The 17677-nt window shown below is 35.5% G+C and overlaps 1 protein-coding gene across 2 annotated transcripts in view; it reads left to right on the top strand.

The window, feature by feature from the left end:
* Positions 1–17677, top strand: part of LOC115622869 (regulating synaptic membrane exocytosis protein 2) — an 85686-nt gene that overhangs the window by 17418 nt on the left and 50591 nt on the right. For both annotated transcript variants that reach the window (XR_003995361.1, XM_030516956.1), the window contains exon 2: positions 12094–12977. Coding sequence is in view for 1 of the 2 variants with exons in the window: in XM_030516956.1 (XP_030372816.1) it covers positions 12942–12977 (36 nt within the window). In the remaining variant the exon portion in view is untranslated. The remainder of the gene's footprint in view (positions 1–12093; positions 12978–17677) is intronic.

The raw sequence follows: 17677 nt of genomic DNA on the forward strand, positions 1-17677 counted from the left end.
AATAAAACATTTTGTGTTTTTATTCGCAGATATCCCTATCTAGTCAGTCATCCCTATCTAGTCAATGTTATTACTGCTCATTTAGTTCATCCTATTTTGTTTATCGACTCTTTAAATATATAAATAAAATGTTTTTTACAAGTAGCTATGCATAAAAGGCAGTGAGAGCTTTATTTTTATAATATTGACTGCTTATTATAATAAAAAGGCAGCTTTATTTTCTGAATTAATCCATTTACTGTCAAGCGGCTTCAATTTACTTTAAAAATGCACATCACAAACCAAATGAAATCACTACACTCGTTCGAATCGTTTACTATCAATTAACTTACCATCGCAAAAAAGGCCTCGAGCCATAGAATTCAATTAACATTATATAGTATACTATATATAGGTCAAAATAATATAAAATTGAAATTACACGGGCAATTAGTTGTGACAATGCGAAGGCGGAAGGGCGCATTATATAAGGTTTACCAATCCCAAGCCCCAAGAGTAGGGTCGGGCCAACAAAACAACCGCATGGCTGCCAATCGTATGTTCTTGTTAAAGTTGTATTGGGAATGTTTGGATTATTGTGAGCAGATGATTAAGTTTGAGCTTCAGAACCTTGAAGCAACAAACGGTCTACATCGGCTGCTGCCGCTCTGAGCCACAAAGTGTGTGCTTTCAAAACAAAGACGCAAATATGGCAAGGCAAATGCGGTTGAGTAATGGCGTGCGCGTGTCCCTGTGTTTGTATGTACTCGTATCCTGGTGTATGTCTGTAGGTATATACTATCTACGAGTATATGCTGTGTAGAGGGCCCTGGCAAACCGCAACAATTATTGCTTTGCCATTGCTTATGGATCGGTTCAATTTGCCGGATACAATAACAAAATGGCTTTGGTTTTGGTTTCCCGCACAGCCCATCGATTTATCCTATATAACTGTACGTGTAGTATCTGTATGTGGGGGTGTTGTGTGTAATCTGTATGCAGGCGCTTGATTAATATCCATGTTAAATACATTATCATGAAAAATTATTTGCCAAGTCGAATGAGAGGCAAACACACCACTCATTCGAGCATATGCTGTGTATAATATATACGACATGTTGTACACTTCAAGTGACAAAAACATGCAGAAAACATCAAAGTAAATTGTTTGCCTTTGCTTTAGCCTCGGCTATTGAGCATCAATTACATATTTTGATTGATGTTGCTTCTTGCGATGCAATTTAATATCAATACCAAAATACAATTAGGAACTGGCTTTGCTTTTCTGTTTGCCTTCGGGGCGGCTAGTAGACAATAAGTAGGTGGCAAATAAATTAAAGTAAAATTAATTAACTGCCAACAATTGCTGCTCATTTGCATTAAATCGCATTACGAGCAAATGCGAGTTATTCCCCTGACTACAACATATTATGGTTACGAAAAGCCGCAGCCTTGCCAGTACGAAAATAAATATTGCATTTCCATTATTTATTTATACAAATTCTACCTTCACGGAATCGTCCTTGACACTAGACCTAGCATTTAAATGTCAGTTATTAGAACCGTAGAAAGAGCAAAAAATGCACACGTTATATACGTGGCATAGGCATATTTAGTAAAGAATATATGTGGGTGAGTCACACACCGTGTGTGTATTACTAGATGTTCGTACCCTTGTTTGCAGATACTGAGAGAATCATTTTGTGTTGTGCTTTTAAAGTGCGAGGCAGATTAAATGATCCAAAATGTTTAAACAGAAACTAAAACTCTTATCAGACTTTTCAGGCAATTCAGACTGGGAATTTGTTTTAAGTTTGGAAGTCGGGAATAAAACAATTTTAGGTTCTGCTCTGAATAGAAAGAGATATATTCTTGAGTTACTTGTGGACCTCTTAGATCGTTGCATTCTTACAAGCGACTGCATAAAAATCATAATGAATTCTTCGTTAACGAAATAAATCAATGCATTTAAAATATGTGAACCCTCAAAAACCGATTAACAGTACAAACGCTAAAATAGAAATTCATAATATAAAAACCTTTTTGAGAAAAATACAAATTATACTTTACTAATTATTCTAATAAACGTACAATGTTAATATAAAAGCTGATGATAATAGTACACTTTTATTTAATTCACTTATGTATATCCCTGTATGTCTATTGCGAAAAATCCAGTTGGATTGATTCATTAATGAAATCTGTTTGGTTATTCCACGTCTCTCGTTACACGTTAATTTAAAATATGAAGGTGCTAAGCAACTTTAACAGCCCAAACAATTGTTGAAGTGAAGAGAAAACTTTTAATGTGTAAGTCTACAGATATCAGGGGGTCTTCTGCGCACAACTAATAGGAGCAAGCCTTTTCAGCTGTTAAAAAACCTTCGCTAAAATTAATTTTCATTTATTTGTTTTTTACAGAATTGCTCTTTACACAGATATTTCTGTTATTTTATTTGATTCATTCTCAGTCTTTCCTAGCTTTTAAATTCAATGTTGACAGCATATTTTTGTTGACATCATAAACATTATTGTGGCTACGAAGGATTTTATTTTAACTTTTGTTATAGCCTTTTTAATAATAATCAGGGACTACTCTGCTACTGTAATACAGCGTTGGAGATTGCAAGCATTAGTATTTATTAAAACTTGCATTATTAAATCAACTATAATATTTCTATCAGTGTATTAAGTTACCATTTTAGATTGGAAAATCTATGGTATACCAATGGCAACCGCAAACATTCAATGTCAGGCTGCCTGGCCCTGTACTTGGAATGCATTTGACATTTGACCTTCAAGCATTCACTTACACACACAAACACACATGCTTAACATGCAGACGCATTTCAACAGGCAGTCAGACACGAAGCACTGCAGCTTGTGAAATGTTAAAAATTTCATGAATAATAATAATATGAAATAATATTTGCCAGGGCCAAGGGAAACAACTGCAATTCATATGCTCGAATAAGTGTGGTAGTCATCTAAAAAATTCAAACAAATGCAACGCGACACATGCCTAGACACAAAGGCGCATTTGATATAACTTGATATACATTGTTACATATATACGTGTATGAGTATGTATGTAGTCTGCTTGTAAGCGCAAATAGCAACCAACATATCGCACAGCAATAAAATAATAACAATAATGACAATGGCAGCGACAAGGATATGGCGGCAGCCGCTTGGGAGTGTCTAAAGTCATGTCATGGCAAGTGAAAACATATAGATACCACCACGAAGAACATACATACATGTGTAGACATGTACATATGTACATGTATACTATACTATGTATCTGTGTTGATGCACACATGCTGATTTGCAAGACACCATAGCGTTTAAAAGCCAACCTCAATCCCCTGAATGTTGACGGCTAGCGATGGGCGTTCGAGCGTGAGGGTTCCTTTTCAGAGAGGGTGAAAAATTCTCTTGAGGGAAGTGCTTCCATCTTTTAATACCAATACTATTGCATACTTCTAATTGTTGAATCTTACCAAACTATTTGTGTGTATGTATTATACAATATATATATTATATATTATACAATATATACATATATTATCTCGTTCAATGCTACTTGTTGCTAAGGTATTGTAAAATTGTATTCTATATTAAAAGAGATTATTTAAATTAATGAATTGGTCAATAGATAGGAGCTCATTTGTCTATAGCATGAAGTGTATACAATGATTTTATTAAACAATCTCAGATGAAATATAAATTACACTGATAAAAAAATTACGCACCTCGTGCCGAAACTGAAGTTGATTGATATCAGTTAGCCTTTTAGTATAATCTGTTTATACTAAAAGGCTAACTAATTTGAAAAATGAAACTCTTATTTATTTTTTTCTTTAAATACTTATTAATATATTGCACATTGTAAGCTGCGTCAAGAGCGTAAAATTCTTAATACAGCTAAATAAAAAAAAAAAAATAAATAAAATTTAAATTTTATTTACTGAGGTATTTTATATTGTATGTTTTTCGCCCAAATAATATATAAAATCAATGAATGTTTATTCAACTACTTTTAAAATATATAAAAAAAATTCTATTTTATTATTTGGAGCTAAAAGTTAAGTTTGCGTCCAAATTAGTTAAACATTAATAAATGAATGATGACGGCCAACTCGTTGTTTATTTCATGTAATTCGATCAGCAGCTACAAATCCCAGTCTATATGAACCAACGAAATGTCAATAAATTTTCTTTAAAATAGTTGTAAAAGTATAAGTCTTGTTATATAGAGACATGAATCACGCGAACTCTTGTTATCCATCACTAATGTTAACCTTAATACTGTATATGTTGCCAGCCTTTGGGTGTCCTTTACAGCCTTTACAGTCTGGCAGCTGCAGCCTACACTAACATAAATATTTCACCTTCTTTATTTATATATGTAATTCACTTTGTTTGCATTCATATTTTTAATTGACTTCACTTCAGAAACCCACCCAGTGACAAGCGTCGACGACCTTGTTGAGTGGGCGACTGCGACCAATTGCCTAGAGGGCGGGAGCGGTTGAGTGACGGAGACGGGGACATCAACATTGAATTCGCATTAGAGAGGCGCAGCAAAAGTTCATGAAATCATGAGGCCATTGAGCCGGGCCCGTACCGCTTCCAAATTAACACAATGTCAGCGTTGACGAACCGACTTTGCAGTCCCGACATTTTGACATTGATGCTGACATTGACGTTGGGCATGGCATCTATATGCAGTAGTCAGAGAAGCATCAGAAATCAACCCATAAAACAGTTCATTACCATTGGAGTCAACGAAATGAATTTGATCAAAATGATAAGCGACACTTGGACAGTTGGGCATTTAGACAGTTTAACCTTTTCACGCCTCAGGCAATTACCCAGCGGTTAATTAATAAGCGCTTCAAATTTTTATATTCCATTTTGACTGGTCGAGCCAAATAATTTACGAGTGCTTTGGGTGGTCCTTTTCGTTTGAAATTCTGTGGTCAGTTTGCCACGTCTGCGGTTTCACGGGCACGCTTGAATGTCATTATCCTTATCGCCTGACGCGACATTGTCATTGTGGCCAACCTTTCCGCCGGTAGCCTTAAAAAATATTATTATTATTATTTTTTTTTATGCAGCCACAGCGCGTTAATTAATTGCGGTAACTTCTTCGTGTCCTTTTGGCCCAATATTAAATTTCATTTAAACTGAAATCTCGGTGCATTATACTCAATGGTAATTATACGAAATTTCAGTCTTTAGAATTGTAGATTAGGTCTTATCAAAGCAGTCATATAGGGATATCAAGTTTAAGTTCAAACGCTGAATATAAAGCATACTTTTATACTGGTATTAACTAATCGAAACATTATCGAAAGAAACATATACACTTGTCCATATTTGCACCTTTAGTCAAGGTAAAATTTTATCTTTTATTAATAATAGCCGGTATTTTTTATGATAAGGAAAAACTTTACGCCATAATTGACTTCATCAGGCTCCTCTATAAATTCTCGCCTTTCTGGTTTTTTGAAATAAAATTGTTTTTGTTAAGCTGTAAAAAACTTCAAAGAGCTTCAGTGTATTCAACCTGAGTGGTTGGAAAAATGATTCTTTTCAAAACTATCAATCCGTTGAAGCCTTTTTATATTACCTTCTCAAAAACATTACCTGAAATATATGTATATAGTGACACCCTTTTTATTGATTGAAGATCTGCCGATTACTCTAACAGTAACGTTCGTCTTATATCATGTTGGATTGTCTCGATCGAATTGTTTTTTTTTTCACTTCAAAGTGTGAAAAAAATTGGTGCCAATTACGAAAATTGTCGATGGGAGCAACAATGGGGCAATGCGTTGAATTTCACGCATTTCTAATATGTTCATGTCTCGACGTCATAAAGGGGATTCCCACACAAACACGCACTCTGTGACATGCAAAGTGACGTTGTGTTGGGGGGGTGAGGCTTTGCTTTTCAGCCTGACTCAATTGGCGTGAGTTGCTTTTTGTGTTAATATGGGGGTAATACTTGGCATATGAGGCCCAAAGGAGTAAGTATATGAATAAAATTTGCGGCTCTGATGTGCATTTTGCAAAACATTTACGAGTACGAGAAGGCGACATCATGTTTGTATTCATTTTATTAGCATCATTTAATATATAGTATGTACGTTCTTGAATTTATATTCAAGTATGTATGTCTGTAAATAGAATTGAATTAAAAATTTATAATATATATAAACTGATTATTTGATAACTTGCAATAAAGAACTTTGCATTCCTAAAATATTAATCTTAAAATCTGGTATCCAGTGCTAAAACAATGAAGAGAAAGATGAAAATATCTCTATTCCTCACCTCTTTCTTGATTCAAGTAATATGAATTAATGTTTGAATTGTTATATAAAAACCTATTAAAATCCGATCTAAATATGTTGACTCTAATTCCTTGTCGTATCTTTTCACACATGGCTGAAATTGTTCGACACAACCGCAATAATTCTTTTGTACAGTCAATACTTCATATAGATTTGACAAGCTCTGCACCCTAACAATGTCAAATACTTCCACAAATTCAACAACTAAGGCTACGAATGCCTGCGTGCGTGTCCAATTCACTACGGTAAATAAAATTTCCTTATAAATAATTTATGAAACAATAAGCCACAAACAAAGAGCACAATAAATTGACTGTAAAATCCGCAACGAACAATGGTTAGTCATTAGTAGAAATTGACAAACCGAAAATATACTCTGGCAACAATTTCGATGGAGGAAAGATATTTCAACCTCAAAGGGCTTGTGTGCGTGCATTGGCAGACAATTTCATTTCGCCATTGAAAACACTTTGATTTGATTTCAATTAGGATTGATGGGAGTCGCGTAAATAGAACAGGCACAAGCAAACAAACCAACTAACAAACAAAGACACGCACGCCCATGTTGGAGCGGCTGGGCAAGCCACAAAATCACTTCGGCAGCGCATTTGCTTAGTCAAGAGCTAAAGCAAAAGCCAAAGCCGATGCTTGTACTGATGCCTGAGTGGCTTTGGCACGTGTGTGAACCGCTTCAAGCGTCTGTCTGGGAAGGCATGTTGATTAAATGTCAAATTGCAAGTATCAACATACGCACATATTGCCATTTGGCAACCGCAACTTGACTGCCTTATTGCCCACGCCTACGCCCAGCTGTTGCTCTTTCCCCCCTCTCCATCTCCCACTCCCACTCTCGCTCTGCCTCTTTAAATACTTACACACATACAGCCACAGAACTGTACACATTTAAATAATTGAGTTTTGTTGGGCGCTACGCTCAAAAACAATTTAAACACAATGGCTGTTTGCGTTACGGCGCTGAGACAAGCCAGAAGTTGTCAACACGTTCCATGAAGTCACTGCGAGGCCTCTGGGCGTACTTTCATTTCATTTGGTTGCCTGCCAGCGCCTCCCGCGTACGTGCAATGCATTGTCAATGCCGCTTACATTTGCTTACAGACAGCCTCTTGCCTGCCCGACAGCTGTTTGTCCCGGCTTAAACATCAATCTGAAGTAACGTTGCTGCTCTGCGTCTGATTGTCGTTTATTTGCAGCAATTAAACGTTTAATTTGGCCAGACGGCCACCCAGCTAAGCCGCTTATCTCAATGCTTATTAAAACTCTTCACTTTCCGTTGCATACTTTAAAGCGCGCACCACCTGCTTGAAATCACGCAGCCAGGCCGGCCAAATGGGCAGCGGCTTTAGTTGCCCACTAATTTGGGGTCCTGAGAGAATACAATTGGCTAGCTTCAGCAGAATTGTCAACAATGTGCTGTGTGTTATGTGTGTCGCCAGTTCATTATTTCATTGCACGCGTGCTTTCGAAAATAAAATGAGAACTCAATTATTTGATTACTATTGATGACAGCTGATAATTTTACATATTTCAACTAGCTCATATGTCAAATTTACTTCACTGTATTAAAGCAACTCAAACAGATAAGGCGTTTACGCTCTACTTTGAATCTTGGCAGTCTCAAGGTTGTTCCCCAGACATGTGCAAAACTAATTAACAAAAAAAATAACTATTTTATTTAAATTGAATTAAGCACTTCCTCACTAATTGCAACGGTAATTAAATCGCTACCGGCGATGGCATATAATTTGATACTCTCATGAATGTTAAAAGCAATGTGTATTTTTTTTGGGTGTAATTGAACACATAAAATGCTATCTTCTCTCAGAGAACTTTTATCAAAACTTTAGAAGTTTGTTTAATTCGAACAGATTTAAATTTCAAGCAAATTCTTTATTTTATTACTCGATATTTTATTTAGTTTCATGCACACGTACATGAAATTATATTCGATCGATTAGCCACAAATTTAATAATTTTGCATTCTAAGATAAGGACACTGCTATGCAATAATTTAAAAATATACTTGCAAATATATTAGTACATCAGTATTTACAGAGTTTGGACGTTTAATTATGTAAAATTTTATCATATCTTAAGCTCTATGAGTGTTGGGATGTTTTTTACCTTTGTCTGTTATTTTCAACTCATAGCTACACATATTGATATCTTCAACTATCCTTTAAGGCAGAATTGCTATTGCGGCTTGCCGCACTATCGCTGTAAGTCAGTCATCCGGTGCATCGCATTAAACTTGTCAGCAGCGTAAACTTAATATTCATCTTGTCGTCGCCTCATGTTCGAGTCGTGACCACAATGTCAGGCAGCGCAAAACCACGCAGCGACAACTAACGCCATCACCACAACGCTAACAAGTCAAACAAGGGCAATAGCAATAGCAACAACAAAAACAATGACAGCAAGAAACAAGCTACCCTCCGCTGGAACTAAGCGAAATGACATCAAAAAAGGGTGCCATTGTTGACATCGCTTCATTCATTTCATTCGTGGAGGCGGCAGCAATGACGCCTATGGCGCTCCCTCGACTGCTCCCTGTCCCTGTCCATGTCCGCATCATATTGTATATTTATGAACTGAGCTACGATTTTTCAAATGCAATTTGAGCTTTGGCTGTGGTCAGATGGCATCGCTTGTTGCGCTTTATTTCGTTCACTAGCCAGCTGTTTGGTTGGATGTTGAGTTCCTTACCAATGTTTTCAAGTATTGGTAGCCATTTTTTCTGTTAATTTGTGTTCATGCACGTTCTGGCATCGCAATTCACATTGACACTTCATTGACATGTGCCACAATAAATTACAACACTGGCTTACACCAATAACAACAATGAGCCACACTGAGAGCTCCACAAACTGCCAGTTTGTCAATTTGTTTGGCATAGCGAAATGTTGTTGTTTTTTAACGCTTGTACATAGTATATATTAGTGGGCATTAGTATTCGGACAAATTCAGAATAATGTGTTTGAAGATGATCATATTGATATTAGATGATCATCAATAATCCAAAATTTGGTTCTATTACAAATAACATCAGAGTTAGTGACTTTTTTTCGATTAACTTGCAATTAGTTAGGAGTTTATCAAGTCTACGACTCAAACACAGTGAGAATGCGATAAAAATAATTATAATTAAGCTAATCTCACAAGAAATGCATGAAGATTTAATAAAAAATATTTAAAAACAATATACAATATGTTTCTAATTTTTATTTTAAATCGAAGAAACATCCATGTTCATCTTACTTAATATCTTTTTCGAAGAAGTGGTAATTTATAATTGTAAGATTGTTGGTTGAATAAACGTTAGCATGTGTTGCACAAGCAATATAGTTGCTATATAAGTATATAGTACGACATAGAAATGTAATCAATAAACTTCTGCTGACTACTGCATTTCGGTTCCAATTTGCTTTGATTGAGTGTGAACTTGTGCGTGACAATTTGGACTGGCCTTACTCCAGTGTCAACTGTTTTGTGGGCCGAACTGGGCTAGAGCATAAATCTTGATACATTTCACTTAATGCCCGCATTATTTCCACACATTTTGACCTTTGACGCTAATGGCAATCTGATCAGTTTCATTGGCATGCATGGCAACAGTAGCCACAGGCATTTTGGCCCTCAGCCCACTTTTTATGATCTGAAACCCGCCCTCGGCTCATTCTCCAATTTCGCGCTAATTAACTATGTGCCAACTATGGCAACTAAGTTTTGTGCTTGTGCTGGAACTTTGCCAGCAGATACCGAGTCTAGTCATGCTACATATAGCTAGTCTGTTTGTGGGCGTATGCGTGTGTGTGCGTGTGTGTCTGTTGATGCTTGTTGCCAACAATAAGAACAGCAAAAACTACAACTAGACCGCCAAGGACAACTACAGCAGCAACCCAAAGTTACAATTTATGAGCAAATCCTTGCACGCTTAGCTCATGAAATCGTGCCTGGCTGCTTCCTGTTCCTATACCTCTGTCTCACATCCCTAAGCATCAACATTCGCTTACAAGCAAACAAAACACTTGTAACAGTTTGCTTTACATGTTCCGCCCACAGTCTGTCCTGACGTTCCGCCATCCCGCCTGTGTGCTAAGGTTGTGCTCAACAATTTCGCAGGAGCAATTGCAGTTGGGTGATTTTTGAGATTAGAACGGTCGTCGTGTGTCGACTGCAGTTGGAAAAGTTGAGCCTCTGCCTCTGCCGCTGGCGTGTTGACTGAGCAACTAATTTTCATTTTTCTAATTGCAATTTATGTTGTGTCTGCCATTATGTGAGCTGCTTTGTTGTCATCCATGAAAATAAATGAAATCATTTCAGTTGGGAATCAGAATTTCATTTACTGTAAACATTTTAACGTCATCGTATCTTTGCCCAGATGCGTAAACTGAAATCGTTCGCACTGAATAAGTGCGAGTCGAAAAATTTTTATGGACTTGACTCAAATCTTTATCGTTATGTGAGTTGCAAGAACTTTGCCATGCGTATGATGCCATTTCTGCTCCCCAATGACTTTCAACGAAGGCGACTTGGGTTTCTGACCATATGAAATCGATTCGTATATATACATATACATATACATATATATATATATATATATACGAATTTATTTGTATGTATATACGAGTATGTTAAGCTGCTTGCTTTTAGCATTTCTTTGACAAAGACTAGTAGAAGTGTCGTATGTTCAAAAACTGCAAGCGTTTCAATATTTGTGTATATACGAGTATAATTTTTTTTGGATTGCATGCAATTGCATTAGTGGCATGTGTGCCATTGCTGTTTATAGCTAATGTGGCTAGCTTTGCAGTTTTTGAAATAAATGGAGCGTGCGATTAATAAACGAAAAATTGAGGTTGGCCATTGTTCCTTTAAAATATTTTCAGTACACACTAATGGGGAAAATCTTATATTTTTGTTTGACTTTCATATTTAATTTTAGTTTTTTACATAGTTTTAAATCATTTGTGAAATAAGAATATTGTTGTTTGAAGAGAATAAGATTTGTTTATTTTAAAAACTTTTCAATTTGATGATGAAATAATTAATAATAAAAAGTTCTTCATTTAAATGAAAACATAACTAAACGAAATTGATTCTCTTCTTACAACAATTAGTTTGTTTTCCATAATCCATTTAAAAATATTGCATAGCCATAAATCTAGCGTATCTTTTGATAGTGCTAATAAATTGTTAAAAATTCCAAGCTCAGACTCGAGACATACAAATTGTTGACTAAAGTATCTGCACAAAAAAGTTAGTGCCAAGTAAAATTTAAAAAAAACATGCAAAAGTTCAACTGGTACTGATACTTTAATATACCTTTACGAAATAAATCGCCGTCTGATTCATAGTTTGCCCTCAAAAACACGTTAAATTTCTCTTGAGAGCTCGCCCATTAACAAAATGTGTACAACATGCAAAGGAGCACATTATATCCGCCCAATAAATTACCGCAAGACCTGTTTACCTTAGCTCCCCTTCTCCTCGACAGCAGGGCTGTTACGGTCAAGTGGCTCCCCACTTTTGAGTGCAAGTTTATACAGAGCTCTTGATTTTTTTATCGTAGGCATATTTATGGCCTCGCTTAAGTTTCGTGTAAGCTGGCGGGCATAATTTAGTCGTAGTATACTTTAAACGCAAACGCGTGCAATTTCAAGTCGCGTCAATGACTAATCACATTATATTATATATATTTTTTACTCTCTTTTCATGTCGATGCCAGCAGTTGCAATTGAAGTTCCAAGCAACCGAAAACAGCTGTAAGTTATGGGCAACGCTAATTAAATACGAAGGAATGAAGGATTTTCCCAGCGCACGAAAGTATGCTTTAAATAAAGTAACGGACTGTGAACAGAAAAACAAACAAAAAAATATAAAAAATAATTGTATACGCAGAACTGGTTACTAATTTAAATTGAGGGGCAGTTAGAGCCCTAACCAAAGCCAAAATATTCACATTTCCCCACTAACCAAAATGTGAGCTGCGAGTTCGAAATAAATAATTCTGTCAAAGCAAACACATCAGGCCATAACAAAAATAACAACTACGAGCTATAGCAACATGTGGCTTATCTAAAGCCAACATATACGGCGATATTTGCACAGAGGTGAACTAAATCTGTGTCAGTTTTATTTACGCGGCGCTGAATAAAAAAGTTTTGTATGCATGAATGGCAAATTCAAGTTTAATTGAAGCGCACGGGTAAACAGCAGAAATGGACAACAGCAAAGCTACCAACAGCAGCAAAAACAACTATAATTCCAGCAACTGCAGGTGCAAAAGCAATAGCAAGAGCAGTGAAAAAAATAGCGACTACAACAACGTAGCCATGGATACGACTAAAAGGCGCATTGAAATGACTTAAAGCAGCTTAAATGCGTACAAAAACAAGTAAAACAGCACCAGAAAATACAGCAACAAACCAAAAAGTAAAAAGCTCAGCACACACGTGGCGTATGCGTGATTAATTGCACTTTCGCACCAAACACAAGAGTCTAACCGTAGTTTCAACAACAACAACAACAACAACATCAGCAGCAGCAACAAATACAACACCTACAAAAGCTGTCAAAATGTTGCCAACAAATGTGATGACATTCATGAAAAAGGTGAGTGCAAACAAAATGGTGAAAAGTGTTGGGAATGTGGGCTTCGATTTTAAATTAAAGAATCTGAGCCTGACTGTACCATGTGCCGCAGGCTTATTCACAGGGGCAACTACACCGTACAGTGTAGTAGTCAATCCTCTTTTGTAAACGTTGCTGCTTTTTTTGTTTGAGTATTATTTTTGAAGAAGTCCCATCCAAAGGATCTCCCCACGAGATCCCTTGTGTAAAATATATATATAATATATAATATCATAAAATATATTTCATATTTAATCTAAAATATTGTAAATATTCCATTGTATATATACATGGATGTAAGTGCGTCCTATAGATGCATACTATGGCCAACTCTTTTATTCCCCATTAATTTTCAACTAGCTTAAGCTGCCTTATTGGTAGCAGAACACTAGTTTAATAAATTGTATATAATTAAAAAAAAAATATATATATATATTTTTTTTTTGAAATAATACCTAAAGTTGGTTGTCATTTTATGAATTTATTGTCAGGCATAGTTTATATTAAAAGAAGCGTATAAAAACACAATTTGAAATATGTATATTGACAGTTTAGATTAAGTGACAGTATATATTGCCTTAATTATGGAAGTACTCCAGAAACTACAGGAAATATTACCACATAATAAAGGGGGGGCCTGGCATAGCTCAACGTGCTAATCAACGACTTCGGCCCACAATATGTGTTCGTTCCTGAGTATTTGATTCGCATTGAATATATTTTTTATATCAACTCAATTATATAAATAGTCTTTAACTGTACGTTATTTTATAAGGAAGAAATATTTTTATTTTATTTTTTAGTTTTTTTGAGTTGACTGCTCAATTTCTATGCTTGGATGACAGTACTGACATTTATAATGTTAACGTAAATTTATTGTCCTTAATTCCTTGCGTTAATATGGATCATCATCAAGAAAGAAAGATGCTGTTTTGTTGTCATTTCTGCCATTATTTCGGATAAAAATCGGACAAAATCCAATGCAATGTTATTCTAAGCCAAATTGTGTGTATTTTTTTTAACGCAAATAATTTAATCGCAATTAATAATTTATTTAGATTTAATTTGCCAACTTCCTTTCCGGCACACCTGCAATATAAATATACATTACACGACTGCTTAATTACATACTCCGGGTAGCACTAAAATATTAATGAGCAGTGTGCCAATTAAACGCAGCAAAAACAAATATAATTTGTTTTTATTTCATAACTTTTGACGAGCAATCAAATATAAAAACAACCTGTTTTGCTTTAAGCCTTTTGGGAAGAAGACCCCAGCTTGTAGGCTGCCCAAATATTTTTCAATTTATACATACATTCGCGTACATAGGACTGTATGAAACAAAATGCAAACAGTGCTAAACAAAAATAAGCAAACTTTTTAATTAAAAAGTCCGTTAAGCTCCTCAACGCCGCTTCAACGACTTTGGCCGGCCATTGGCGCATTTATTGCCGTACTACATAAAAAAAAGTATAAATATCTTTGAGCTGTTCAAAGCGATTCAATTGTCTTGCCCAGAGCTGCGACACCTGCTTGACTGTCTCAGGACCATACTTTCTAAATTGTGTGGGCACAATGGAATTTTTAAAAGGAAAACATAAGTGAAGTGTGAAGAAGGGAATTAAACATGAAGAGTGCGGGTCGCGCAAAAAGAAATATATATAAAAAAGAAAACAACAACACAAAAGGAAATTGGGGCCACAAATTCCGCCCTTGCCGCACTGAAAGTTGAAATGAAAATTGTGTTAAAGCGCAAATTCCACAGAAATTTGTTTTCGGGGAGGCGCACAAATTCTTGAAAAAGTTAATAAAAGGTCAGAAATTTGGAAGTAGGAGTTGTAAGATGACAAGCAAATATGTCTACCGAAAAACTTTGGTTACCAACGCTGTTGCACAATAAGTGCGACAGACGAAAATGTTCGTACTCTTCTTAGATCAGAGATACTGACTGTGATTTTCCATTTGTGGGAAAAGTAAAGGCTAACTGAAGCTTACGAAATATATTTATTTATATTTCGTGTTTAAATGCAGTATAATTTACAAAAACACTTTGTTTTTCTATTCTTAAAAAACATATCTATTTAGAATCTAGTAAGAAAATTGTTTACATAAATGAGAGGGAATGAAGGTAAGTAGTATGTGAATATAGTACATACTTGTTTCCAAAAAAGATAAAAGAGTATAAAGGTTGCGCAGTTTCCAGTTTGTTTTTCAAACTTTTTTTTACTTTGTTCACAAATTTTCACTTGTTTGGGAGTTAGACAAGTTTGATTAGACCAAATGAAGCATAAAATCAAAGTGCAGCTCGAAAAAATACAATGATGATGTGCTGATGACATTTGTTTATCCGTCCGTTTATACTTGTATAGTGGCAGCTAGTCCAAGAAAAAGGTTTTTTAAGTATTTGTTTTTGTAAGTTCTTCTTTTATTTGGGATTTAAATTGAGCGCCTCATAGACACCCAACTGTGTGGACTTGTTTTGGCAATTGTCACAAAAATTGGCAAGCACGCACATCAAAGACAAACCGACCGAAAAGCAGCTAAGCACGAAAATATTTCTTCAAAGCGATTCAGATAAGGAGGACAGAGGCAGCTAGACCGGGCAGAATGAACCAGCAGCTTCAGCGCATGCTGCAATTTATTTACCGTCATTTTCTTAATAGTTTTTCTCGCACACTTATACTCACACACACACACACACATTTGATTGTGGTTGCAACTGGCTGCGGGTGCCTGCGGTAAACATTGACCGCACACACTCAGGCACAGACACATAAGCAACCACGTACCGTCCAAAAGCAGTGCAGAGTGAGTGCAGTTCATAAGTATACATAACTCACATTGATGTGGGTGTGTGTGTGCGTGTGTGTGTGCGTGTGTATGCACATCTTTGCATATTAAACAAACAACTGCCACAGTGGCAACCAAATAAGTAAACACATGCGTGCCAGCTCTGAAAACCGTTCCACATTTTGATTCAAAGCTAGCAGTTTACAGAGGCAGGGGTGCACAAAACACGCAGTCACGCAAATCACGCCAATCACGCACACAAAACCAATTGCCATCATTTTTGCCAGTCACTGCACTGAGAGAAACTTTGTAGGTGCATAAACATCATTTATTTTTATAAACTAAACTAGCAGCCCCAAGCTTAAGCTCTGCTTAACCATAGGAAAATACAGAATATTTATATATCTATATACTTTTATATGTCTATATACTTTTAAGGAAACGCTATGACGTCACACCTGTATTTAATGGTTATTCATTTGTGTTTTTTGAATGTTATTCGAATTGAATACGAGTACCGTTTTAGTTGGATTTACTTGTAGTTCCGAATTACCCGAATTCGAAAACTATTATTGTAAGAGAAATAAATTAGACTAGAATTATGTCTGATTGTGTAGCATAAATTAATTTTTGAAAGACTGTCACCTAAAGTTGAATTTTTGTTTACCCATCTATTCTCTTTACCTTCAAATATTTATAAGTATACATTTTATTTTAATTTATTCAAATGAAAATTTGTACAGTAATCGCATATTTACATTTAATCTATCATATCTAAAAAGTCAAGCAGGGCACCTATGACTAAAACACATAATGGGCGCATTCATTTTAATTTGCCTGTTTAATTTGTTTGTTTAATTTAGTGTCTAGTGAATGGCTTAGTTTACTGATAGGTACAAAAACTGTGGTTATGGTTTTTTAAACAAAAAAAAACACAGTCGCAGGTAAAAATTCAACTTAAAATTACAAAGCAAAACTTTCTGCCAGAAATTGAAGTAATTGCCGATTGCTTTTAGCCGTTGTGAATGATTTTTCTAATCACAAATCGAAATTACCTGGCGAATGCGCCCAATGACTTATTTTAAGCATCACTTACAATATCTTTCGATTATTTATGTGGTGCTCTATTTGATAATCAATGTCTCCTGCTATTTCTCAATTTACATCCACTAGAAATAAGCAAGGGAAAAATAACAATCACAGCCATTCAAACGGGCATTACTCTCTTTTATAAAGCCACAACAGGTATATGTAACAAAGTAAATAAAATGGTGATGTTAATAAATCTTTTTAAGTAGCAATGAAATTGCTACAAATTTCCTTTCAATGGAATTGTTTTGAGTGAATAAAATCAGTTCTATGAAAGGAACAAGCTATACATATCTTGAAACACTCCTTGTATCTCAAAAAAAAGTTCATACAATCATAATGTGTATCCGGTCAAATTTTTTGCTGCATCATTTCCAATCATTTATCAAATTACTTACAAGTATATCGGGATATGTTATTTTTTTTATTATTGTACAAAGTTTTTTCAAGTATTTCATTTTCCTCCATGGGTTATCCTTTTCTAGCTGGTATTGATTTTTGCATACCGCGTTGTTCGTGTGCTTTCAATCATGCAAAGCGTATGCATCGTTCCACTTTACTTCAACCAAAATGTTTTGCGACACACTTTGCGGCCGTAAAATTTCGCTTTATTGTTGTTGAAGCTGCCGTCAACACTCAGTTACTAACACATCGTTCTCTGCGACACGTAAAACTATTTATACCACCAGCGCCATATAAGTGTAACACACTCATACAAGCGGCATAAAGTATGGTCCATGATGTGGCTACAAGCGCAAAAGAACATAATAAATGACAAAATTAACACGCCAGTAATTTTG

The sequence above is a fragment of the Scaptodrosophila lebanonensis genome, unplaced genomic scaffold (genome assembly GCF_003285725.1).
Source record: "Scaptodrosophila lebanonensis strain 11010-0011.00,11010-0021.00 unplaced genomic scaffold, SlebRS2 tig00000043-arrow-pilon, whole genome shotgun sequence".
Taxonomy (NCBI): Eukaryota; Metazoa; Arthropoda; class Insecta; order Diptera; family Drosophilidae; genus Scaptodrosophila; species Scaptodrosophila lebanonensis.